The sequence below is a fragment of the Archocentrus centrarchus genome, chromosome 18, assembly GCF_007364275.1.
Source record: "Archocentrus centrarchus isolate MPI-CPG fArcCen1 chromosome 18, fArcCen1, whole genome shotgun sequence".
Taxonomy (NCBI): Eukaryota; Metazoa; Chordata; class Actinopteri; order Cichliformes; family Cichlidae; genus Archocentrus; species Archocentrus centrarchus.
Genome location: NC_044363.1, coordinates 385020 through 409629, shown reverse-complemented (window position 1 = coordinate 409629; position 24610 = coordinate 385020). Strand labels below are relative to the sequence as shown.

The 24610-nt window shown below is 41.8% G+C and overlaps 2 protein-coding genes across 3 annotated transcripts; one reads left to right on the top strand and one right to left on the bottom strand.

The window, feature by feature from the left end:
• The first annotated feature begins 213 nt into the window (after positions 1-213).
• mus81 (MUS81 structure-specific endonuclease subunit) lies at positions 214-10683 on the top strand. 2 transcript variants are annotated; one of them, XM_030753910.1, is made up of 17 exons: positions 214-292; positions 588-738; positions 2149-2278; positions 3280-3368; positions 3640-3765; positions 3844-3924; positions 4040-4128; positions 5113-5304; positions 5394-5564; positions 7109-7236; positions 7344-7456; positions 7650-7769; positions 8473-8568; positions 8873-9001; positions 9137-9240; positions 9416-9499; positions 10498-10683. In XM_030753910.1, the coding sequence occupies exons 2-17, from the start codon at positions 598-600 to the stop codon at positions 10562-10564; spliced, it is 1860 nt and encodes a 619-aa protein (XP_030609770.1). In that variant the 5' UTR covers positions 214-292; positions 588-597; the 3' UTR covers positions 10565-10683. The 2 variants fall into 2 exon arrangements, with proteins under 2 accessions (XP_030609770.1, XP_030609769.1); XM_030753909.1 differs by having other exon boundaries at positions 3637-3765.
• A 1761-nt stretch (positions 10684-12444) lies between these two features.
• On the bottom strand, positions 12445-19645 carry tmem185 (transmembrane protein 185). The gene is made up of 7 exons (XM_030754051.1): positions 19402-19645; positions 16963-17139; positions 16436-16643; positions 15889-15972; positions 15625-15801; positions 14193-14316; positions 12445-13956 (listed from the first exon to the last, which is right to left on the bottom strand). The coding sequence occupies exons 1-7, from the start codon at positions 19437-19439 to the stop codon at positions 13706-13708; spliced, it is 1059 nt and encodes a 352-aa protein (XP_030609911.1). The 5' UTR covers positions 19440-19645; the 3' UTR covers positions 12445-13705.
• Positions 19646-24610: the final 4965 nt, after the last annotated feature.

Here is a 24610-nt window from a genome sequence, read left to right as displayed (position 1 = left end):
TACCAGGATAGATGACGTGTCACTAAATTATGTTTGTGATAAAAACATATGTGATGAACAAAGGTATCAGCCATTAATTTAGTCTTCACTGTTAATTTGCGGATTTATTCAGTAAGTTTTTCAGGTCACGGGTTGTCCTGTTATTGCGTATTTCGCCACTAGAGGTCTCTCCTCACATTGGGACCCTTCGGGCCGCCGTCCCATTTTGGTCACGTGACCGATGTCAACAAGGAAGTGGGCTGTACCTTTGAATACAAGGCGCCAGCAGCACTTTTAGATTCAACAGTGAAAGGTAATCCGCGTTATCGTATTCCCTTTACATTTCTGTCTTATCCTAAAACAAATAAACAAACAAAAACAACAACAACAAAACATTTCTGCCTTATCCTACTGTCTGTGTACACGCTTCTGTTCCCTCGAAGCTCCCGTAGCTTGTTTGCAAAGCTTTATTCGGGGCTAACTTTATCTTACACAGGCTAAAATCTGTTGTCTTTTCAATCATCTTCTCGCGGTCTTGCAGTAGGTAAGGTCCCGGCTCGTATTCCTATGGAAGTCTAAAAACCAGTCCTCTTTTTTTTCCCCGTCAGATACCGAGGGATGCCCGCCACCGAGCCGGTCCGGTTGGGTCGGAAACGCGCCCTGCCCTCTTGCCCGAACCCGCTGTTCCTCAAGTGGCTCACCGAGCTCCGGGACGAGGCGAAGGAAAAAGGACTGAAGATCCAGTACACTTATCAGAAGGTACAGAACATCCAGTGTTTACAGTGATCGCCTCCAAGCAAGAAGAAGGCTCCAGGTTTGAACCCCTGCTGGGGTCTTTCTGTGCCTGCGTGGGTACTCCCAGAGCCTAAAGACTAGGGATGGATAACATATCCTCCAAATTATATCACGATATTTAAGGGAAGTTTGCGCTAATGATATTTCTGACATTCTTCTTCTTTGGGCTGCTGTCTTTAGGGGTTACCACAGCAGATCATCTGCCTCCATCTCACACTAACCCTATCATCCTGTCACACCAACCCCTCTGCATGTCCTCCTTCACTGCATCCATGAATCTTCTCTGAGGTCTTCCTCTTTGCCTCCTGCCTGGCAGCTCCATCTTCAGCATCCTCTGCTCAATATATCCACTATCTTTGCCTCTCTGACTTTGTCTCCAAACTGCTCAACCAGAGCTGTCCTTCTGATATACTCGTTTCTAATCCCTGACAATTGTCTCCACCTACTCCACCCTCCCTGTGGAGTGGGTGGAGACAGCTGTGCACTGTCTGTTGCTTTGGATGGCTGACCCCAGGTATTTATACTCACCTACCTTCAATACCTCTGCTCCTTGCATAGTTCTTACTATATATAGATAAATGCTGAACAATGTTTTTGCAGTGATTGCAGCTCACAGGCAGCAGCATTTATTCAAAGTGTGACTCTATTGAAAGAAGATTGCATTATAGTACAATAGTGGTGACAAAGCATAAGTGAACTGTAAACACAAAAGTAGCCTAGGTAGAGTTTTTTGTGGAAATTTTTATTTATGCGTCACACTTCAGTTTAACAGTAACTAAAGTAACTTTGTAACTCTTCAGGAGTGTCACATAATAATACTGGAAAGTATTTTCTACCTGATCTCTGCACAGACTACTTTTCATTGTGTCAAAGTGTCATTTTGTCAGTGTTGTCCCATGAAAAGATATACTTAAATATCTGCAGACATGTGAGGGGTGTACTCACTTTTGTGATACACTTCTTAGCTGCACGCGGCTCAAACTTGTCCCACTTATCCCAGTGGTCACTGGGTATACCCTGGGCAGGTTGACAGCCCATCATAGGGCTAACACAGAGAGACAAGCACACCTACAGGCAATTTAGAAACGCCATTAAGCAAAAATCCGTGTCTTTGGACTGTGGAAGGAAGCTGGAAGAACCGGAGAACCCTGCAGGTACAGAGAGGCTCCGGCTGGCTGCCGGGTTCAAACCATGAACTTTCTTGGCTGTGAGGTGTACTAACCACTGCACCACTGTGCAAAAAATAAATAAAATCTTTCCATGTAGCTATGAAGCTTCAGTTTTGGAAGGAAAATGTAGAATTAAAAAAAGTGAAAGAAATGAACAGAACTGGATAAATTTAGCTCATTTTCATGTGCTGCTGTCTTTTTCAAGGCAATCAACTCATTGAATAAATATCCACTGCCGCTGAAGAACGCCAAAGAGGCAAAGATCCTCCAAAACTTCGGAGACGGCATCTGTAAGATACTGGATGAAAAACTGCAGCGGTATTATAGAGAGAACGGTAAGTTCAGCTGGGTGGATGAATAAGAGCCAAAACATCGAAAACACGCTTGGTTTTACTTTACTGTTTCTATTCAGTGTTATTTATAGAGCACCAATTCACAGCAGCCACTTCAAGATGCTTTAAAGGTAAAGACCCTAAAATATTATAGAGAGGACCCCAACAATCAGGCAGCCCACTATGAGCAAGCACTTGGAAACTGTGGGGAAGAAGAACTCCCTTTTAACAGGAAGAAGCCTCTGGCAGAACCAGGCTCAGGGAGGGGCAGCCATCTGCTATTAACAGCACAGAGAGACGACGAACAAAAACAGAGAGAGACAGAAGTCACTGACATGCAGTAGTGGTATTTAAACACATGCTCAGTGTATCCAAAGTTCCAGAGCGGCCTGAGCCTTTAGAAGTGTAACTAAGGGATGGTCTTCAGTCACCTAATCGAGCCCTAACTACAAGCCTCATCAAAGCAAGAAGTTTGAAGCCTGATCTTAAAAAATAGAGAGGGTGTCTGTCTCCTGAATCCAAACTGGGAGCTGGTTCCACAGGAGGGGGCCTGAAAGCTGAAGGCTCTGCATTTGGAAACTCCAGGAAACACAAGTGAGCCTGCAGAATGAGAGCGATGTGCTCTATTCTGCTCTTTATGACTCATACTTTGGGGGTGTGTATGATGGAGCCTGATCATTCAGGGGGTTGTTTGTCCTTAATGAGCAGGCTAACAAAATAAATAAGCTTGTGCTTAACAAGTAGAGTTAAGAGCAGAACTTTAGAAATTCATGTGAAATAAAATACATTATTGCAAGTATACATAAATGAAAAAGTTCAGAAGCTTGTATTTATTTAATTATTGTACTTTTATTAAAGCTTATTAAAGCAAATCAGAAAACATTAAAGGAACCAGGATTCAGTCTGTTTAAAGCAGAGGAAGCAAACTTTTAATGCAAGCTTAAGGAATGATGAACTGACCAGTTTACCCAGCTCCTGCGTCTTCACCTTTTCCTGTGCTCCAGGTGCTGACGCTCCTATTCACACTCTCCCCAAAGGAGCGCCCCCTCCTGGCAGATCAGACAACAACATCATCCTGGCTCCATCTAGAAAGGTAAACAAGACAGTGTGAGTTGGAAACGCAGAGGGATTCATGGAATTGAACAGATTTCCATCAAGTGAATGCTAGCATAGCTTTACCAAAATCAAACCAATCAATTATTATGTTTTTTTTGGCCAAATGCAACAAAATCTGCTTGTTGTGATTACAGTAGAAGCAACAAAAGCAAAAACACAGTCTGTGTGATATTTGAAGGATTAGGGGAATAAAATGGATTCTTTCATTGTTTAGATTACATTGTGTGATCCATTTTTCCTCACAGAAGAATGATGCAGGTGATCAAGGAAAGGATGGAGGAGGTGGAGGAGGGAGGAAGAAGAAGAGGGAGTATGTGCCCCAGAAGAGGTCAGGGGGATATGCTGTGCTGCTGACGCTTTACAGAGAAACGCAGGTACACCTTTCCTCTTTTTTCCAACTACTGCAGCCTCAGTAATCGTTTTGTTGGTGTTTCATTGTGTTTTCTCTCCAGATCCCAGGAGGTAAAGGTTATATGTTTAAGATGGAGCTCCAGGCAGAAGCTCAGCATCTCTGTGACAAATCGTTTACTGTGGTGGGTGTTTGCACTTTAATCTCATGTACTGATCGTTGTGTCTGTATTTTGTCTTGTGCAGTAGTTTGAATTCAAAACGGGCTCAGTTTCCCTGCTTCGTTTTCTCTGTCTGCAGCCTGATTTAGGCAGTAAGTACACCGCCTGGAGCTCAGTGAGCACTCTGATCCAGAAGAACCTGCTGATAAAGACTCACAACCCTGCAAGGTACAGCAGCAAGAGCTCAAAGCATGTCAGTGTTTTTACTGTAATTTCAGAATATTGTTGTTTTATGGATCTAATTTAGGTGCTAAAACATGTCAGAACACTTGAAGGTAGAAGTGAGGTGCCAGCTTTCATTGTTGGTGACGGAGTTCATTGTTCCTGTGGGATTTAAACTGCCCTCCAGCATTATTAAACGTGGGCACAATACTCAGCATTATTACTAATGCAGACCAGTGCTCTTAATGGGGCCTCTAATTATGAACAATGTTTGAAATTCATCTCTGGACTCACAGGTGTTGGGGATCGTTGGATTAAAATTCTTCCACTGGAGCACATTTCTCACCCACTTAAATGATTGAATAGTTATTTTATGTCATACATACATTGGTTTTAGTACATTTCATTGAGAATTTAAAGCTCAGTAGGCTAAATTTGAAGTCTTCCTGAGTCTTCAGAGTGATTTCCACTGCAGAATCACATCTGTTTTTAATACAGTGCCACCTGCTGGCCCAAAGGTCGCAGCCATTTATCACAGGTTTTCAGCCTTGTCGCTTCCATACACAGATTTCTCCCGACTTTCCTGACTTTGTGACATCAGTGGAATGGACAGGATTAGAAATGAGCACATCAGAGGGACACCTCAGTCTGAGCACTGTGGAGACCGAGAGAGACAAGGCTGAGATGGTTTGGACATGTGTGTTGGTGTGACAGAGGAGGATGATAGGGATGGGATGAGATGGGGGAAGATGATCTGCTGTGGCGACCTCTAAAGGCAGAAGCCTGAAGAAGAAGTGGCAGCCATCTTTCTGACAATGAAATCTGTCTGCATTCTGTGCAGTGTCATTTTGACTGAAATTAGTATTGACTTTGTAATTAAACAGTCAACAAATCGATAAGTTTCTCTTTAATGTCCACCATCTAATAAAGACAGAAAGGCTGAAAAATATATTTAAAAAACAAAACAAAAAAGCTTTGTGTTTGTTTCAGGTATTCTCTGACAGATGAAGGTCTGGCTTTGGCCGAGCGGCTGGCTTCACTGGAACAAACAAAGAAAGACGGCCCAGAGGGAGACAGAGAGGAGGTCAGGAGTGAATTAGAGGAGACTGAGGAAGATGAGAAAGTCGTAGACCTTACTGGAAGTGATGAAGATGAAGAAGAGAAGGAGGACAACAGAATACAGTGAGTGGAAACTAAAAGAGTGAATCCTCATATCCTTCCTTTGCCTGTTTTTTCCTCTTAGAACGAAACAAGTCCTTTTCTCTTCACAGCCCTACAGAGAGAGGAGCCGGTGTCACCCAGGTGAGCGGCGACGTGGACGACACGCGTTCATCGGGGAAATCCCAGAATTCACAGACAAGAAGCAGAAATCCGAATGCAGAGTGTCTCCTGCCTGGAACGTATGAAATTATACTCTGTGTGGACTTCATTGAGACCACTGGGTAAGAGACCCGTCTGGATATCAGTGTGAAGTCTGAGAACAGTGACGGTAATTTTCAAATGCAGATATGAAGGCTGCACGATTATTCTGATCAGTATTGATATCACCATTATTTATCATAATTATTCACTGATTTTAGTGACAAAACTGTCACGTAAACATAACGCTGCTTTCACATCCATGTTGTGTGACGTTCCTGCTGCTGTCCAAAAAATAAACCTGGTCCTCCTCATTCACCTACAATGACTCTGTCTCTACTGAGCTGCTTTTCTAGACATCTGAGTTGATGGTTTTCTTGGCCTTTCGTGTATTCTTCATGCTGCAGTTTGTGGTGTGCTTTCAGGTGGTTGAATAAGTTGTGTTTTGTTGCTTAGCAGAGCAGACACGACTCTTTGAATATGACTGGTTGTTGGTTCACTTGCACTAAATTCAAAATATTTCCAAACGATGATGATGATGATCCGTGTTGAAGGATAAGCTCTTCGCCTTCTGCAGTGCCAGGTTTTTGATTTTTTTGTTTCAAGTGTTTTAACATTTTCTCACTTGGCCAGACTGCATCCAGGAAGCTGCGCAGTGCAGGGAACAGCTGTGATTGGCTGATGCGGGCACGTGGTCAGGCAGGGATTTAGGGAGCACACGATTTGCTTTTGCTTTGCGTTCTATTGGTTGGAGCACATCAGTTGATCACGTTCATTGAATTATGGGAGCCAAAATCATGATTGTGCATACTTAGTATATACACATATGCTAGCATATTTCTCCCGTATTGGCTTCTCTTCTTTGGCTCCCTGTTAAATCCAGAGTTGAATTTAAAATCCTTCTTCTCACATAAAAGGTCTTGAATAATCAGGCCCCATCTTCTCTTAAAGGCCCCATAGTTCCATATCACCCCAATAGAGCACTTCGCTCTCAGACTGCTGGCTTACTTGTGGTTCGTAGGATAGTGGAGCTTCATCTCACCATGATGAAGCTCCATGAATCACTGGAGCTTTCCATCCATTAGGTGAACTCATGGGCCGAAGCTTCATGGTGCTTCATGTGCTCTCCTGCGCCATCGAGTGGACAGAAAATGTAAAACGTGAGTGATTACAGTCACCGTGGCTTTGGTTTGTGAAGCTTTAAACAGAATAAATAACAGATGTTTGTGATGCCAATACATAAATTCTGAACTTATTAATATGGTGTCTGTCTTTATGATAGAATGGTGAGGTCAAAAGGGAAAATGGAAGCAAACTGAGGAGAGGGTTTTTTTGTGAATATGATTGTGTTACTTATTAATTTATTACTATGCACATATCTTATTATGAGAGAGATTTTTCCTCTTTTTTTGCTGGTTCCATCATAAAAAAAGAAGCTCGTATGAACTGCAAACAAACTTGCAATAAAGTCCCAAATCTGGGTTTTGCTGCCGCTTATCAACGCAAGCCTCGATGTATTGTAGGATCTGTATATATATATATATATATATATATATATATATATATATATATATATATATATATAATTGAATTGAACTGCAGTGTTTATTTATTTTTTTTAATGCAGCGGCAGCCACCATCGTAAGCAGGAGCTGGTCAAAGAGCTTCAGAGAAATGGCATCAACTTTGACATCAGGAAACTAAACATTGGAGACTTCCTGTGGGTGGCTCAGGAGAAGGTGGCACCTGTTCCAGGTAACACTTACAAGAAGACAAAGCCGGGGGGGGGGGGGGGTTAATGATACTTAAGGTTGCATTCGTGCCTCATCTGTTTAATTAAAATGATAATTATTATTACCCAGGTCAGCTGCGAGCTCCTGTAGGCAGGGAGCTCGTCCTTGATTACATAGTCGAGAGGAAGAGGATGGACGACCTGTGTGGCAGCATCATCGATGGACGCTTCAGAGAACAGAAGGTTGGTGTGTTGTGCGGTTTTATCCAATCTACTTATTAGTCTTTGAGGGGAAAAAACACAAATATGAAATGAAAACAATTCTGAGAGGTTATCAGTAGCCTGTGGTTGTTCCTCATCACACGTCAGGCTACATTAAACTGCTGCTTTTGTTCATTTAAGTTTGGTGTGTCTGCCTTCTATTTGCTTCCATCAGTTTCGACTGAAGAGATGCGGCCTTCGTAAGCCCATCTATTTAGTAGAGGAGTGTGGATCAGCTGCTTCTCACCTGAGTTTACCTGAAACTACACTGCAGCAGGCTATAGTCAACACACAGGTAGGAGAGTGCACACTTATAGTGTGTATCCACAAAATATCCACCACACCATCACACCAGCGGCAGCCTGAACTGTTGACAGAAAGGAAGATGGATCCATGCGTTCATGTGTTTACTCCACATTCTGACTGCGCTGCATCTGAATGTTACAGCATAAATTGAGACTCATCAGAGCAGGAAACCTTTTTCCGACCCTCTCTTGTCTAATTTTGGTGATCGTCTTTCTTGCTGTCAGGTGATTGGCTGATTAGATGTTTGCTTTAAAGAGCAGCTAAACAGGTGTACTTAATGAAGTGACCAGTGAGTGTAGATTCGTGCTTTATCCTGTTTTTTTCTCTGCTAACATTTGATACATTTATTTATAATAATTACTTATGAAAGTGTCTCTAACATCTGCTGATATTTGAATGATGTTCCTCTTTCATATCCTTATCAGATGTTTAAACAGCCATTTGGGAGCAATTTTGCTAAAAATGTAATAACAGTGTTGTTTTCCTGGCTCTGGGCTACATTAATGACCAGCACCAAAATACATAAACACACCAAACAGAAAGACAACACACTTCCTTTCTTACCTCGACTATTAACCCCCACAAATAACAATCTTGTTATTAGGAGTCATTTATGGCATGCTGATGTTTTATATGTAAGGTATACACATAATGTGTGTGTGTGTGTGTGCGTGCGCGTGTGTGTGTGATAGGTCGTTGATGGCTTCTTTGTGAAGAGAGTCCAGGATGTGAGGGAGTCGGTGGCCTACCTCACCATCATGACCAGATACCTGAGTAAACTGTACCAGGTGAACAGATACAGATTCTTATTTTCTCTTGTTTTTTTTTTTAACAACAAATGAAAACATTCATATTTTCATGATTTATTTATTTATTCATCCTTTTTTTCCTCACTGTCTTAATCCTAGTAAGATTTACATCTCAGTTTCAACACAGCATAAGTCTGAATTTCACATGTACAGATAAACAGGTCTCAGCACTTGTCAGCAGGATCATTTTTCTGTTAACATAAAGTCAGTCTCACATCTTCCATAACGGTGACCGATGCTTCGCACGCTGTTTATTATTTCTCTCTCTTTAAACCTTTTCCAGAACCGAACGCTGATCTGTCGCTCCAGAGAGCTCGAGGGCGACGGGAGCAGTGATGAAGAGGAGCGGGGGAAGCCCTCCTGCTCTCTCATGTCTTTTGCGGAGTTCAATCACGGTGCAATCAAAAATAAGGTGCGTCTTCTTTTTTTTTGTTCATGTCTCTGTGAATCTGCTTCAAAGGCCTGAATGAAAAGATCAAAAGATTTTTCCTGCAAACTCGATGTGTTGGTGATCGTGTCTACGCCCCCCCCTTTCCTTCCCCTCTAGTGTCAGACGGTGAGAGAAGTGTTTGCCAGACAGTTGATGCAGATTAGCGGTTTATCAGGAGACAAAGCAGCAGCTATACTGGAACACTACAGCACTCCGCACAGGTACTCTTTATCTCAAGTTTAACTGTCAAGAGAGATGAAAAATAAGGACAGAGAGGGATTATGATCTGCAACAGTTAAAGATACAAGTAACAAATATATCACAGCACTAAGAAGGGAAGAGATGTAAGAGATGAGGGATTATTTATTAAATCTTTGTGTTCTTTCTCTTTCTCAGTCTTCTGACAGCATATGAACAGTGTGCAAGTGAATCAGAGAAAGAGAAACTCCTCGCCTCAATCCGATATGGGAAGCTCAAAAGGTTTGCACGTGTTTTTTTTTTTCCTGTCTTATTCCAGTGATTCGTGTAGCATTTGGGTGTGACCAGAAACAGAGTTTGGAGAGGCCATGGAACAAGTGACGGTGATTCTGCCAGGCAAGTCAGGAAAGGGAAGAAGCTTCCTGCCCACATGGTAATATCGTGGGTGTAACATGGAGTTCTGCTGACCTGAACTGAGGGTACAGGAAGTTATACAGTGAGGAGCTCCTCAATCCTACTGACATGCCTTCCAAAGAGGAAGCAGAGTCTGGGGATGAGGGGGACAATTTTCCCATCACTGTGGCTAAAAAAATGTGGTTAAAAAAAAAAAAAAAAAAAAAACTCTCTGGTTCCCAAGACCCTTGGGTGGATGAGGTTCCTTAAGGCTGTCAGTGCTGTGGAGCTGTTCTGGTTCTGTGGATGTCAGTAACAGTGTCCTTTGACTGGGACTCTGGAGTGGGGGACCAGAGGGTGTGTTCCTGTTTAGGGGAATCACACTCCATGGCTTCCCTGTGGAATTCTGTGCCAGGGTGTGTGGTCCTGAAACCTCAAGTTTCAGGAGGAACAATGAGATATTTTTTTGTGTGTCCTGGCCACAGATCACTGGAGTAGCTAAATATCCCTGAGATTATTAGAGATTACCTCAGAATTAGCCTAGCCAGTCTGCATGTGTTTGTACACATCCCCCAGAGTGTCCTTTGTGGGGGTGGGGGGAGGAGGGAGGTCTAGGGTTATCTGTGCATACTGCTGCCCCTGGAACCCAGACCCAGTTAACTGGCAGAAAACGGATGGATGGAAACATTTAGACAGGTTGGATTAAAGTAAAAAAAAAAAAACACATTAATGTTATGTTCTTAGATTTGCTCCAGCATCAAATCAGTGCTGATACTTTGACTTTAATACTGAACATGTTAAAAGAGCTCAGAGGTGCTACTGCAGTACTAAGGCTGTTTGTGTAGTACGTGCGAATACTTCATGCTTTCTCTTGACTTGTTTTTCAGGAACCTGGGTCCAGCTCTGAGCAGAACAGTTTATCAGCTCTACTGTACTCAAGGAGCTCTGTCATGAAGGCAGCACTCAAGTATGGTCGCAAAGCAAACTCAGCAATGTGAATTACACGTAGTCATTAACTTTTAAGTCCTCCTTTATTTCTGAGGATGATTATATACATGTTCATGTAAATGTCAAGACGCTGCTATATTTTGATATTAATAAAAGATTCTTAACTGATTCCTGTTTGAAGATTTCATGCATCCTCTTAGTGCACAGATCAAGATTATTTTAAACACCATTGTTAGCTTTTTCATATTCAGGCTCTCGGACACCGACCTCTCAATGCTGCAAGCCACCTCCCACTTTTCCAGATTGTTGCTGCCGTGCAGACTGCCACGTGCATAAACGTGCACACTAATGGGAATGAAGCTGGTGTATCTGAAGAGGTGTTGAGCAGCTGCTGTTACCGATTTTTTGCAGCAAAGCTTGAGATCAAACATAAACTCAATTTTTAAAAGCCCAGCATTTCTGAACACACAAATATTAGATTGCTGCTCTACCACGAGTTTTTTTTCACTACTGGTGAAATTAAAATTCATAATATACCCCTTTCTTGAATAATCTAATATTTAAGGGCTCACTGCACAGCATGCTGAGAGATGCTAAGATTTTGGCTAGCAGCTCTTTAGGAATCACCTTGTTGGTTCAAATATCTTTAAATCTTTCAGCTACAGAAATGTGAACATGTGACATGTTTGTGTGAAACACTGCCAGTAACAAAAGTGCCTAAAGATACAATTTAACATGACTTCTCAGGTTATGTGTACACACAGCACTGGGCTCCTCTGAAAATGGTCAGGTCCAAGAACTGGTCTGAACATGAGTGTAATGTCCAAAGAAAAACTTTAGAAAGTCTGGAGAGCTGTTGCTCATGATCACTTTTAAAGACTGAAAGAAAGCTGGCTCCTTGGAAGCAAAAAATAAAGAAAATGCTTTTGCACAGTACTGTACAGTCTGTTTTCAGCTAACAGCTGTAAGTCACCAGTACATCTGATATATTTACCTCTGCATAAACTGAAATGAAGGCTGACTGTAAACCTGAAGTAGGAAAATCTGCAGCAGATACCAGTCACTGTTTTTGCTGTTATTCCTGGGGACAAAAAACAAAACATGACGTGACACCGCTTTTTCTTGTGAAGTATCAATGGAGTTTAATCCCAGAAAACAATGAATATCATATTTCAGTGTCAGTCCCACAGAATTTAGCTCTGATATTCATCCATTTTACAGAGAGAGAAATCAATCAATTATCCAAGTGGGCTGAGAGACCGCTGCATCACTGACTGAAGCACCGGCAGACCAGAATGCAGCGCAGGAACTGTTTGTGGCACAATCACAGTGAAGAATCGTTCAGGGGTGGATTTCTCAGTTTAATTCTAAAATAAATATACAGACAAAAACACTGAATATGTCTAGTGACACCTGGTAAAACCCCCTGGCCATCACAGAAGAAAACACCAGGTTAACTGCAGCATAAAGGGAGGAGTTTAAAAAAAGGGGAGGAGGGCATGAAATGGGACAAAACGAGTAGTGGAGATGAATGTTTTTATCTTTTAAAGTAACCTGATAAAGTGAGCAAACCTGACGATGTGCACACACAGACACACACAAAATCTGAGGAACTTTGTCTACATAACCTCAATCAAATCTGGGTGTTAAAGAGTAATGGAATTGATATGTGTAAGCTTGAAAACTCACAGGGTCTGCTGTATACACCACTGCTGACTCCTTCAACCAAAAACCTATGCTGTCAGTTTAATGTAAAAGGTTGCTACATCACCTTAAAATTGCACACACGCGCACACACTGCATTCATAAGATTGAGGATGGCAGAAAGTTTGCACTTGATCTTTTGCACAGTTAATCAAAACAGGAGTGGATGATTGATATTTAAATCTTTTTTTTTTTGTTTGTTTGTTTTGCCCTTTTTCACCCCTCTGGTCCCTAACATGACAAGTTGTGTTATTTACAAAAAACAAGAATACCCCTACCTCCAAAAAAAAAAATAAAAAATAACAGGAATACAAAAAACTAACAGGTCAAACAGGGTTCCTCCTGGAACAGGTTAACAAAGTGCTATTTCCAAAGTTTTCTTTTTAAAGAAAAGACACTTTTTTTCAGGGTCATCTTAAAGCAATGCTTACAAAGGTGTTTGAACACTTTGGAAAACAAAGAACCAGAATGGCTGTGAATAAATTCTGTCTTAGCTCTACCTGGATGTTGGCGATGGGGTGGGGGAAACCTTCAGAATTCATCACCTGCTGGGGCTGCAGCCCAGCAGAGTGGAACCAATCAATCAGTACGATATATTAGTTTTACCCACAGAATAGAAACCAAAGTTTGGTTTCTGTTCACTGGTTTTACTAACTTGAATGTTTGGGGGGGAAACTAGTAGGGATCATCTAGTCGTGCACACCCCTACACATAAGCCCTGTGGATCTTAACTCCATCACCGCAATATGAAGGGATTAATGCACAGTCCATATAGACACGGGCACTGATTAAAGACACCAACAGCTGTTTCAATGCACTGACATGCAAGTATTGCTCCAAGGCAGACCTGAAAAAGAAAAAGAAAAAACAAAAAAAACCCTAAACGTTTCCTCTAAGCCCTACACCCTTGTTTTTCCACCTAAATGGTCAAAAGAGATTAGAAACAACAGGGTTCCACTGATCCCGTAATGAAGCCAGAGTCTCTCCAATGGTCCACGTCACAAACCCAGAAAAATTTTGCTTTTATTTATTTATTTTTTAAATTCAGGAACCCTCTGAACATAACAAGCAAAGATCTACAGCTGTTCAGAGTGAATATTTTAAGTCCACACATATCCAGTTCTCCTGTGTGTCAGCATCATGTCACTTTGGATCCAAGAGAGCCTCAGTCTGTAGTCATCTTCACCATGGATCCAACTGGGAGTCAGCAACACGGTGCAACTTCACCGATTTTGTCCTTAAAAGGCAGAAGTCTTGAGAACAGTGAGGATCTTGGATCCATCACTGTTTTAGTCCTAATGCGTTACCCGTGCCGGGTATGTTGATGCACAGTTTAGGTGAGGGGACCAAAATCCTTCAGTGGACAGTGGATTTAAAAACCAAACACAGTCTCCGAAGCTTTATTAGTTTGGCAGCCACGGCCACTCCTGCTCTGACTCCCCGTTAGTCGGGCATGTCGATGCAGAGTTTAGGCGGCGGCACAAAGTATTTCCCAGGGCTCTGGGTGATCACCACCCCGGTCTTCTTGTGGAACACGGGGGCAATCTTTGGTGGCGGCTCAGGGACGGGGAGATCCTCTGCCGCCTCAGGGTCCTCGCTGCGTTGAAGGTCGTAGGACACGTTGCCGTACTCTCGCAGGAAGGGCAGGAGCTCCAGCAGAAAGTGGCAGAAGTCCTTTCGGATGCCGAACCACCCTAACGGGAGATCAGGACAGAGCAGAACTTAAGAGTGAAGCAATAAAACCAAGGAGGGTGGAAAATACGACCAATTAGACGATCAAAAGAAAATTTATTCTGCAACAATTAAAAACCATGTGTCCAAACTTTTGACTGGTACTGTATATTGAAGGAAAGTTGTCAGATTAGCGGGATTTCTGAAACAACTAAAAACAGCAGCAGCTGGTACCACATTTCTCTCTGCAGATACTCACAGTGGTTTCCTCCCTTTTGGCCAAAGGTGGTGGCCATGAGCGTGAGCAGAGAGAGCCAGAGAGGGACGAACACACACACGTAGCTCAGGCTGTTGTGGCCGTCCAGCTTGTGCACCAGAAGGATCTGAAGAGACGTGAATGCGAGATGTTATGTCGCTGGGAGGGAAAGAACGTGCATGCATGCAGCACATTTTGACTGTTCCAAAAATCCAGAGTTAAATTTAAAGGTGACCGTGCTTTTGCCATCAGGACCTGCCAGAGGAGACGAGGCTCATGGAATTAGTAACCTCTTAAAAACATTATTTATTTTTAATTAATTAATTAATTAATTAATATTTAGACTTACTTCACTTTCCAGCTGTCCCCTGCTCTGCGTGTTGTGCTGTGTGCTGCATGTGTGATGGGTTAAATGCGGAGACTGAATTTCACCACATGCATGTGTATGTGACAATAAAAGTTGTTTGTTTATTGTAAACTGTTTTCAAAAGTGTTAATGTTGATTTTTATTTAAGGAAAGGTAGTGCGTATATGTGCACACATGCAGCAGCTAAGCATGAAGCAAATGTCAGCTAGTTGAGGGTGTATTATAAATGTTGCTGGTATTGTGTCTGCAGCAGCACTCTTTTTTTTTCTCTGACAGGTTAAAGTCCACATGGCTGTGCTGAATGTGGTTGCAGCCTACATAAAACTGCTCATTTTCCACATCAAAGTGCTGCAGAGCTGTCCTAGTTTGTGTGGCTTTATGTTTTACTCATTTACATGTTCCCGTCACAGAGAGAGGTGCTGCTGCCTGTTGGGGCTGCTGCCCCATATAGTGGAGATGTTATAACATCTCAGAAAGAACAGCTTAATTATACATCTATAACACCAGTAGTTTAATTAACCTGTTTGCCAAATAGCGAGGGCAGCGATGTGTAGTCACAGATTGCTGGTTATAACACACCAATGCCGAGTCTGCACCAACGCAGATGACGTTAACAGATATGAGCCCTACAAAACTATTTAATTAATGTACGTCTTTGTTTTATAATCTGTTTAACTTTATTGTTTTAATTAGTATTTATTTAGAACAACAAAGAAGAAGAAAGAAGAATAAAGATGGGTGTGAATTTTATACTGAAACAGCGTAGGTGAACTTTCCAGTAAGTGACGATCATGACCTTAATCCATCTGTCTGATTGTTGTAGGCTACGAATCACTGCAGAGACACCCCTGATTTTCCATTTTAGCTGTTAATCAAGAAACCCTTCAGCTACAAGTCTGACTGCAGAATGGGAGGGTGTACCAGACAAATCAGAATTGGGCTTCGGCTCGGACAAAATGTCTAAAATATGGATGTAAATGCATCAACCTGTTCTCCCCTTTTCCTGCTCCACTAGTTATTTTTAAATCAGAGGAAATAAAATACACCAAACAGCAGAACACAACACACCTCAAATGTGAGAAGTGGTACGACGATAGTCATCCAGCTGATTGCCATGGTGATGTGAGTTCGCCGCTGCTCGGCGATGATGTCGATGGAGCGGAGGAAGAGGACTGACCAGATGATGTAGTAGAGGACAACAAGGCACAGGAAGGACATCAGGATCCACAGTGGGACACACACCACCTGCGGCACACAAACGCAGGCAGCATTTAATTAAATCCAGCATAACGACCGTTCTGGTCCTACAGACACATGTTTTGTGTGCCTCACCAGCCAGGGCCAGTTGATGATCTTGTCCAGCTTCAGAGCGATGAAGATGAACTGGAGAATATTTACTGAACACAACACCTCCAGCTGAGGAGAGGAAGACAGAGGGAGAAATGATCAGGAGAAAAGTTGCAGACTGTACTCGTTTTTAACACCATCCTCTCTCTCCCACATACCCTACATATGAACTGCGAAAATAAATCAGTCACACTATAAATGGATTCATACAAATGCAAATACTGTTTTGCAAGGGGAATAAGTGGATTTACTGCAACTAAAGCTACATCAGGGTGTCGTGCTCTGGTTCTCAAGTGACCGCCAAAGCTGGTCACACATACTAGTCTTAGAAATGACTGCAAAGGAACAAAGAATGATGAATCAAACATTTGACGATAACAAAAATAAAATAAATTTATCTGCACGTAAGAGCCCTTCATCTTAGGGTCTTGTGACTCAAATAAAAACAAACAAAACTATCAACACACAAGTGGAAGGGATTGACTGTAGTTTTGTGATGTTCTACGACCACAGTTTCAGACGGACGCCTTACCTCGAGGGAGCGGTCATGTCTAAACCCCCAGACGCACGCTGCTACTGAAACGGGCGACACGAAGAAGAGAGGCATGAAGACGAGAAGCCAGAAGTAGTTTCCTCTCGCTACGCGGTCGCACACCAACACCTCAAACATCAGCAGCAGGACGTGGAGCCCCACCGCTATCAGCATGGCCTTAAACTCCACACATGTCTCCCCCTCAGCCCTAACAGAAGGAGAAAAATACATCAGAAATTCATCATAAGGGTTTTAACTTGATGTGTGTGTCTTCATTGAATTAGATTAAAAGTCATAAGTAACAGACACAGCCATTGTGCCCATATTCAGCTGGACATGATTTAACAGTTTTCTTACAATGAATGAGGAAAAGCATCATATCTCTATGAATGCTGCCCTGCACACATTTAAACAGAGTACAGGGCACATCAGTCTTTTTTCTGTATTCTGTCTTCTAGTCAGTTTTTATACAGTTTATCCTCTAACCACCAATTCATGCACAAACACCCACATGTGAGACAGTCTACCTGTACTGAGGGTTGTGGGCCCAGACTCCAGTGCCCACAGATGCCCCAATGATGACCAACAGCTTCCACAGCCATATTGGCGTAAACACAGCCCAGTAGCTCCACTGGATGACTAAATCCAGCCTCAAGGACAGCAACACAGAGAAGAGCAGCAGGCAAGAATAGATCAGGAACTTGCTGCAATAGAAGAGAAGAAAATTTACCCCTGATGGAAAAAGATGTAGTTTTGGAGTTTTTACAATTAAAGGCAATATAGGGGAGCTCCTTTTCACTTGCAAATGAATTCAAAGATGGTGTTTACAGTGCTTAACAAAGTTATCAGACCACCACCTAAATTTGGGTATAAAAACATAATTCTTAATTTTTTTTTAAAACAAGTTTTCGACAGATTTCTAAATCTTTGTTTTCTTGTTTTTATGTGGTCTAATAAATATGTTAAGCACTGAATGTAGGGTGTTAAGTCTTGGATATCAGTGCTCATGTGGACAAACTTGCACTAATTTAAGAAAAGTCAGTCAGCACATGAAGAAGATCCTGAAAGGTAAATGTGGATGAAAATAATATTAAAGTACCTTTGGCTACATTTTTGAAAGAGAAAATGAGAAAGACAAATTTAACAAACAGATCAGAAAATATAATGCAAGTGTCAAAACAGATGGGGTTAATACATAATGTGATTATAATTACAGATAAATATATTATATACCCTCATATCCTTCAAATCCCAACCTCCCATCAAACTGAGGATTTATGATTCAGCAGGAAATCTACACCATAGCTACGTCATACCTGCAAAACCCTCTGAAACTCTACACCGTTACTTGACATGCACCTCCCTAGAAATGCAACACAACCGGCAACTACTATGATTGGCCCGTTCAGCATCACTTTTGAATTTATCAGTGAGAGAACAACAATCATCATCTCAAGGAATAATCATCATAGCATCAATTTAAGGACTCACAAATGTCAGCGAATTCCTGGAGGGAGATTGTTGAAACCATCAGAACAGATGTGAGGGCATGACCAAAGAAGTGAGGAAACTTGAGGGACAAATATGTTTGCCCCCACCACAACAAAGAGCCAGGACCCGGAAAGGAAAACGGTCCCAGCAATTTATTTGTTTCTACTGGCTGGCATTGAAGATCAGTACATACTGCACCAACACAATGACGTTGGCCACTCAGCATGGGCTCTGCAAAGATTCCCTGCAGTCTAACTCTAATCTAAACTGTTGTGCCATAAAGTGATCGCCAATGTTTCAATGTGTTTTTCATTTCTAATAACCTTGTTTATATTGTTAAAGTGCTGCAGACAACAGGATTTACGAATGGGGTTATATTTAAAATAAAGAAATTACCTGTTTTGCAAATGTCCTTATGACTCTGCATTACAGCACCTCCCAGTCACTTAAAATATATTTACAGAACTGTGATATTATATTTTTTTGCAATTTCTGCTGCTCTCGTCATCAGGTCTCTCTTGAAAAAGACATCTTTTGCATTTCCATAAGACTATTTCCCTGAATGAATAAAAGGATATACAAAAGTCACTTTGCCAAAAACTAATTGCAGCTTCACTTCGTGACTGGATAGCATTCCTGAGACATACCTTTGTATGATCATTGGTTAACACGTCATTTACAACACAGGGAGTCACTATTTTGGCAGAGAAAATTAGGTTTTGGCTGGACGTTTTGCACATGTGACCTTTCTGTTAGTGGGACCTATAAGTCAGAGAGCTGTGCTGACCCAGTTATGCGACTTCAGACAGAAACATATCTGAGACATGCTGCTGAACCTGAGCTCACGGTCCCTGCCACCGTCATCTGCTGGATGAAAACAGAAAGTCCTTCCTTAGAGGCTCTGACTGCTGCTTTCGGTTGTTCGGGTCACTGCTGTAGGTCTCATTTTGGTTTTCCTAAACCACATCTTCAGTTACCTTGAACTCTCGCCATTTCATTATTTTAGGTTTTCCCAATTAAAAAACAAAAAAAAAAAAAAAAAAAAATCACATCCTAGATTATATAACTTTATACGCGGGGAGTCGTTACTGTAACTCTGTGTTTCCCAAGTTATTCAAGAAATATACATTTTCTTTCTTTTTTAGGCGAAAAGTGTCCACTAAAACTCATGGAGGGAATCCGTAAAATAACTGCAGCCATAGTAAACAACTGTCTTTAACCAGCAAACCACCAACGGTAGGAGCTATCCTGCTAGCCAGGCCTCGGCTAGTTTTCTGCTAGCATTAGCTACGTTACTGAGAGGTATCCACATAGCTTAACCAGAAACCGTAGTGCGGGTCTGGATTTTCACACTCGTAAAACACACACGTTTAGTATTTTTTCGTGTCCAAACAGCAGAGAGACAAACACCGTCTCACCGCTGAGCTAATCCGTGCTAACCAGCTCCAGCGCTAGCTGGGACGCAGCTCCGTTACCTGGGATTGAAGTCCTGAAAGAGTCCCCGTAAATTCATGGTGCAGGAAACACTGCGATTCTGGCTAACATCGGTTTCCCCGCGCTGTCGGCTGCTTCACCTCCTAATCCGGACGCTGCACTTAGTAATATCGACGGCAGCTGAGCTCTGTTGACTCGGCTTCATCGCCAGGTCTTTACCATACCGTGTTTGTTTGTTTTTTTCTTAATGTCCGCCGGAAGTCATGTGACTTCCTTTTGTCGGCTGCGTTACCGCCATCCAGCGATCCGGAGGGTAGACTCCATTCTGCTTATAAATAAACAGAAACTTTATCCTCCCCGAGGGGCAATCTGCTTTGCATACAACATTAAATCAAAAACAATTTTAAGCTTTGATATTCTGTGATTATCTTTAACATTTCTACAAATACTTTTTGGTAACCACGTCCGAAAACAGACACAAAAAATTTCCATTGTAAACAAATAAGAGAAAGTACATTCTCCACTCTTGTCCACAGTGGCGGTTTCTGATATGGGCGACATGGGCAGCCGCCCAGGGCGGCATTTCATCTAGGGCGGCATGACCGCCCCCCTCCCCCCAACGCATTGCGATCGCCGCAGCAACGCCTACCGCACTGCTCCACTTGTGGGATAATGGGCGCCCTCTGCTTGCTGTGTATTGCATGTAGCTTTCTGCCATGGTCAGACAGGTTGTAACAGAAGAAAAAGGGCAGGCGGGGGATTCTCTCTCTGTCTCGCTGTCACTGCTTCACTCGACCGTCACACACACAGCGCTGCCCCGCCCCCTTCTCCTCTCAGCCTGGGGTGCGAGTCGAGTGAAGCAGTGATGGCGTGAGAGTGAGACTGTCAGCCGGGTTCATTCATTCATGCCTGTACAGTTTGGGCCTGGTTACAGCCAACAGTAACCGCTGAATTATAAATAAAGGCGACTTTTGCTGGCAGTCTCTCGCCAAACCTGTCATCCTCACGGACACTGTCATATCAAGATTAACGCGAAGTGTATGTCCTAATATTGAAAAGTTTTGCGAGATCTCGCAAAAGTAACTCAGGATCTCGCAAAACTTTTGCGAGATATGCAAAACTGACTCTTTTTTTTTTTTTTTTCCTCCCATGTTCCACAGAATGAATCTGTGCGTCTAATAAAATTAGATGCACACAACTGATAGAACACAAAGCCCATTTCATTTATAATACTGTAAATATGGTCATTAAATCACAGTATTTGTGTGAACCCGAATCCTGATAAAAAAAATAACACAAATAGGAATCTAGACAGTTTGGACAAATGTTGGTGGATGGCGCAGTGTTGCCAGATTGGGCAGCTTGTGAACACATTGGGGTGGAATATTATATAGATATTTCTATATAATTATAAAATTATATAGATATATAATTTTACAATAAAAACTTCCTAAAAACCTACCAAATATGGTGAAAAGCAGCCAAAATTTAACAAGTTACCCAAAGCTTGTATATTTAAATATATATCACACCTGGTGCTATTAACATGAGTTTCAGTGGAGGTTTTGTTGTGTTGGGCTGGCAACTGTCAGTCAGATCTGACAACCCTGGGGATGGGCGGTGGTGGTGGCGAATTGTGGCAGATGGAAAGGAAAAGGTCAAAGCCATCAGGTGCACAGTTTAGGAAAAAGAGAAAAGAAGAAGAGGAGAAACAAGCAAAGATAAAGGTAAGCAGAAGCTGTGTAATATTTCAGTTTCTTCCATGTTTTTTCAAATAAAATTTAAAAGAAATTCTGAGGGTGCCTGTGATGGTGGGGGGACCTTCTGTTAAAGCCTGTCTGTCAGACCATGGCAGAAAGCTACATACACCACACAGCAGTCGCTCATTACCCCCCCAAGTGTAGTAGTGCGGCGATCGCTATTGTGTGTGTGTGTGGGGGGGGGGGGGGGGGGGGCGCTGGCGGGATGCTCGCCCAGGGCGCCAAACAGGCTAGGACCGCCACTGCTTGTCCAAGGGTGTGCATTTTTATATAATCTTTAAACTTATAATCTATAATCTTTTATATAATCTTTCTAGTTATATGATCTATAACAATACCAGACATAATTCACACTTGCAAGGTATCTACATCATATAATAATCATGTGTGTCAGGAATATAACTGCATAATGCACTCATACTACATAATCTGCTGATATCAGTGCATATCAGGTGTGAATGGTTGACTGTCTCTCTGCGTGTTAGCCCTGTGACAGGCCAGTGACCTGTCCAGGGTGTACCCTGCATCTCACAGGATGGATGAATAGTTGCAGAAATTATGTGTTTGGTAGTAACAGACGAAAAAAAAAAAAGATTTTTTTAGGCGAAAAAGTTACTCAAAAACAGTAATACTTCTATACTTGATATGTGGCCATTAGACAGAGGAACTCTGTCTTTATTGTTGGTGAAAATGTTGGGGTACATGGCTGAAAAAAGGCTCCCCCTATGGCCTTTTGCTCTACTTGTCATGGTAGTGGCATGAAAACATGGGGCAGCTTTTTTGACATACTTCTTGAATTCAAGACAAAACCACAAACTCTATTTTAATATTTAAACTTCTCTTTAAAATATATTAAAAGATACCTAAAATAGAATCAAATAAAAATGTAAAAATATAGAGTAATTTATATAAGGTAAAACAGCTTGAAGCTGCCTTTGGTTCTGTTCTCACCATCAGGATGATCCCACACTGCTTCAATAATGTTGAGGTCCTTTCTCTTCGGTACTGTTGTCATTAGGAAGCTACAAAACCAAGGGGTGATTCTAGATTCAAACTTTCAGGGCAGCTCAGCTCCCAGTCATAATGTCATACACAGATGGCCTTCCAGGAATATTAATATTAATGGAATTTGCTGCTTGCAGGCACATTCAACCCTTTTTGCCTTTGCAAACCTCAGTTCAACTGGACACACATTATAATGTTACTCCCAAAAGCAACCTAATTAGTTGGATGGCCTGAAATGTTTAAGAAGAAGTCAGAATAAATAATCAGAAATCTAATTATCATACAGCAGTTTTAGGATGGACTCTTCAGTTATGAAACCTGCAGGAAACGGTTCAATCATACTGATCAGAACTTTCCATAGTAAGAACAATTTGTAGCAATTTGTAGCCGATAAGAGGAGAAACATGCACAACATTTTCAGTTCACATAGAGACAGTCATCAAGCCATTAAATTCATTAATCTGAATAATAAATACTCTGCACAGACACAGAATAATCAGCCTACTTCTACTTATACCTGGACAAGAACCAAACTGGTGAGAAAGTTGCCTTTACATTAAAGTTTTCAGATTCATACAAACCCTTTATTGTGTGGTGCAACAAAGGGCATGAGGGACTCCAACTCTAAGAGCTCATTGTCTTTCACTTCAGTGTTGTGGGAGCCGTCCTGTTCAAGTCATGTTCAGAGTGAGATGAATTCTGCTAAATGCTGCAGTTCATATCAATGAATATGTTCTATTTTTGAATGCCCACTGACCTAAGTGTTACGTGAAAGCACACAAAGCCTCATGAACTGCACACAAAATTATTGTGTGTGCTTTTAAAATGAGTAGGTATTGTTTTTCCACCTGACTTCACCATCTGTGCTCACTTGGTTCTTCCTGCTCTACAGTCTCCCTGTCCTCTCCGTCTCCATCCTCCTCACTCCTTCTTTGCACTGACAATCGCACACAAACGTATTCAACTAGAAAACAATATAAAAGATATTTGAAGGTATTATAAGAGCAGGTGGGATAACAGGATAATGCACTGCTGATTCATCATCAGTGAATGTGGGCAAACAGAAGCCACCTTGGCTTCATAGCTGTGGTGTTGACTTTGACTACATGTCCACTCTTACTGTTTCTTTTTGCTTTCTCTCTCTTTGCTGTCTTCATCCTCCTCTTCCTCTGTCCTTCAAAGGTTAAAATTAGCTAATAATCTCTAGCAATCTAGCCTACATTGATGCTATTTAGAGAACAAATATGCAATTTTAAAGTCGCATTAATGACCCTGCACTATCCAAAGAACTTGCACTGTTGCTTTCTGACGTTTGAGATAAAATGTTTTAACAAAGATGAGGATTTCTTATCTTATAACGTGTGTTTAAAACCTGCACCACTGATTCATGAGGTGAAATTCCTTCATCTTTTTTTAGCTGCAGTAACTCAAGTCTTACTTACCAACGACAAGCCACACTTGCGCTGCTGACGTGTGACTGCACTACATTTAAAGCTATTTTCACTCCAACTATTACCATCACAGATGGAAGAACTGGCAAAGAAAATGATGTCAGAAGATGAAATAAGGTCTTTATTGTCACTGCACATCACAATTTTTGTTGGAGCCAGCCTCAGATGCAAAAAATAATAATAAAAATGAGACATTTAAAAATGTAAAAAATATTTACAGTTGACCAAAGACATTACAAACAGTGAATAATGGTCTATTTACAACTGTATACAGTCTTCGAAGGAGGCCCAGTCTTGTGTTTTGGGTGTACAGTGTCCTTCAGCGTACAGTGGGTGTGTGTGTTGTCCCTGACTACAGCTCTGATCAGCCTGGTGCTGGAAATCATGGGGAGCTGGGTGCTGCTGATCCTCTCAGCATTCTTGATGATGTGCTGGAGAGCTTTCTTGTTGTCTGCAGTGCAGCCAGAGTACCACACTGAGATACAGCATGTGAGGAGGGAGTCCATAGCTGACCTGTAGAAGCTCACAGGCAGCTGTTGTGGGAGTCGCGCTGTCTTCAAGCTCCTCAGGAAGTGAACCCTCTGGAGAATGTTGATGGTTACTGTGGTGTTGAAGGTCCAGGTCACGTCCTGTCTGCATTATTATTTAACCTGATGATGGTTAAAGTGCACCAAAGACAGTAAAGTTAAATCAAGTGAATCACAACAAACACTGAACATCATAATCTTCACAAAGACAGGATTTAGGACAAAGTAGGATTATTATTTTTTTTTTAGCGTCATGTACCCATTACACCAGCAGCAGAGTGCTCACCATATTGCTATCCCAGCTTTAAATGTGCTATATGCTTTGCTGAGGTGAATTTTTTTTAACCTAACTATCCTATTATTTTTGTTTTCTTTCCTGCTTCTGCTAAAGGTAGCGCCTGTTTAATGGCTGCATGACCTCAGACACCTGTCTCCCCTGTTTGTTTTTGTTGTTTGTATTTCTCTTGGATAGGTGTTCTGGAACGCAAATTTCATTATATGTTTACA

Excerpts from the sequence above, each read along its gene's own strand:
- tmem185 (XM_030754051.1), bottom strand. The coding sequence starts at position 19,439 with ATGAATTTACGGGGACTCTTTCAGGACTTCAATCCCAG. Across the intron at positions 15,802-15,888 it reads TCATCAACTGGCCCTGGCTG|GTGGTGTGTGTCCCACTGTG; the intron begins GTGAGGCACACA and ends TGTGTGCCGCAG. Across the intron at positions 13,957-14,192 it reads CCAAAAGGGAGGAAACCACT|GGTGGTTCGGCATCCGAAAG; the intron begins GTGAGTATCTGC and ends ATCTCCCGTTAG.
- mus81 (XM_030753909.1), top strand. The coding sequence starts at position 598 with ATGCCCGCCACCGAGCCGGTCCGGTTGGGTCGGAAACGCGCCCTGCCC. Across the intron at positions 3,369-3,636 it reads TCCTGGCTCCATCTAGAAAG|AAGAATGATGCAGGTGATCA; the intron begins GTAAACAAGACA and ends TTTTCCTCACAG. Across the intron at positions 9,241-9,415 it reads CACTACAGCACTCCGCACAG|TCTTCTGACAGCATATGAAC; the intron begins GTACTCTTTATC and ends TCTCTTTCTCAG.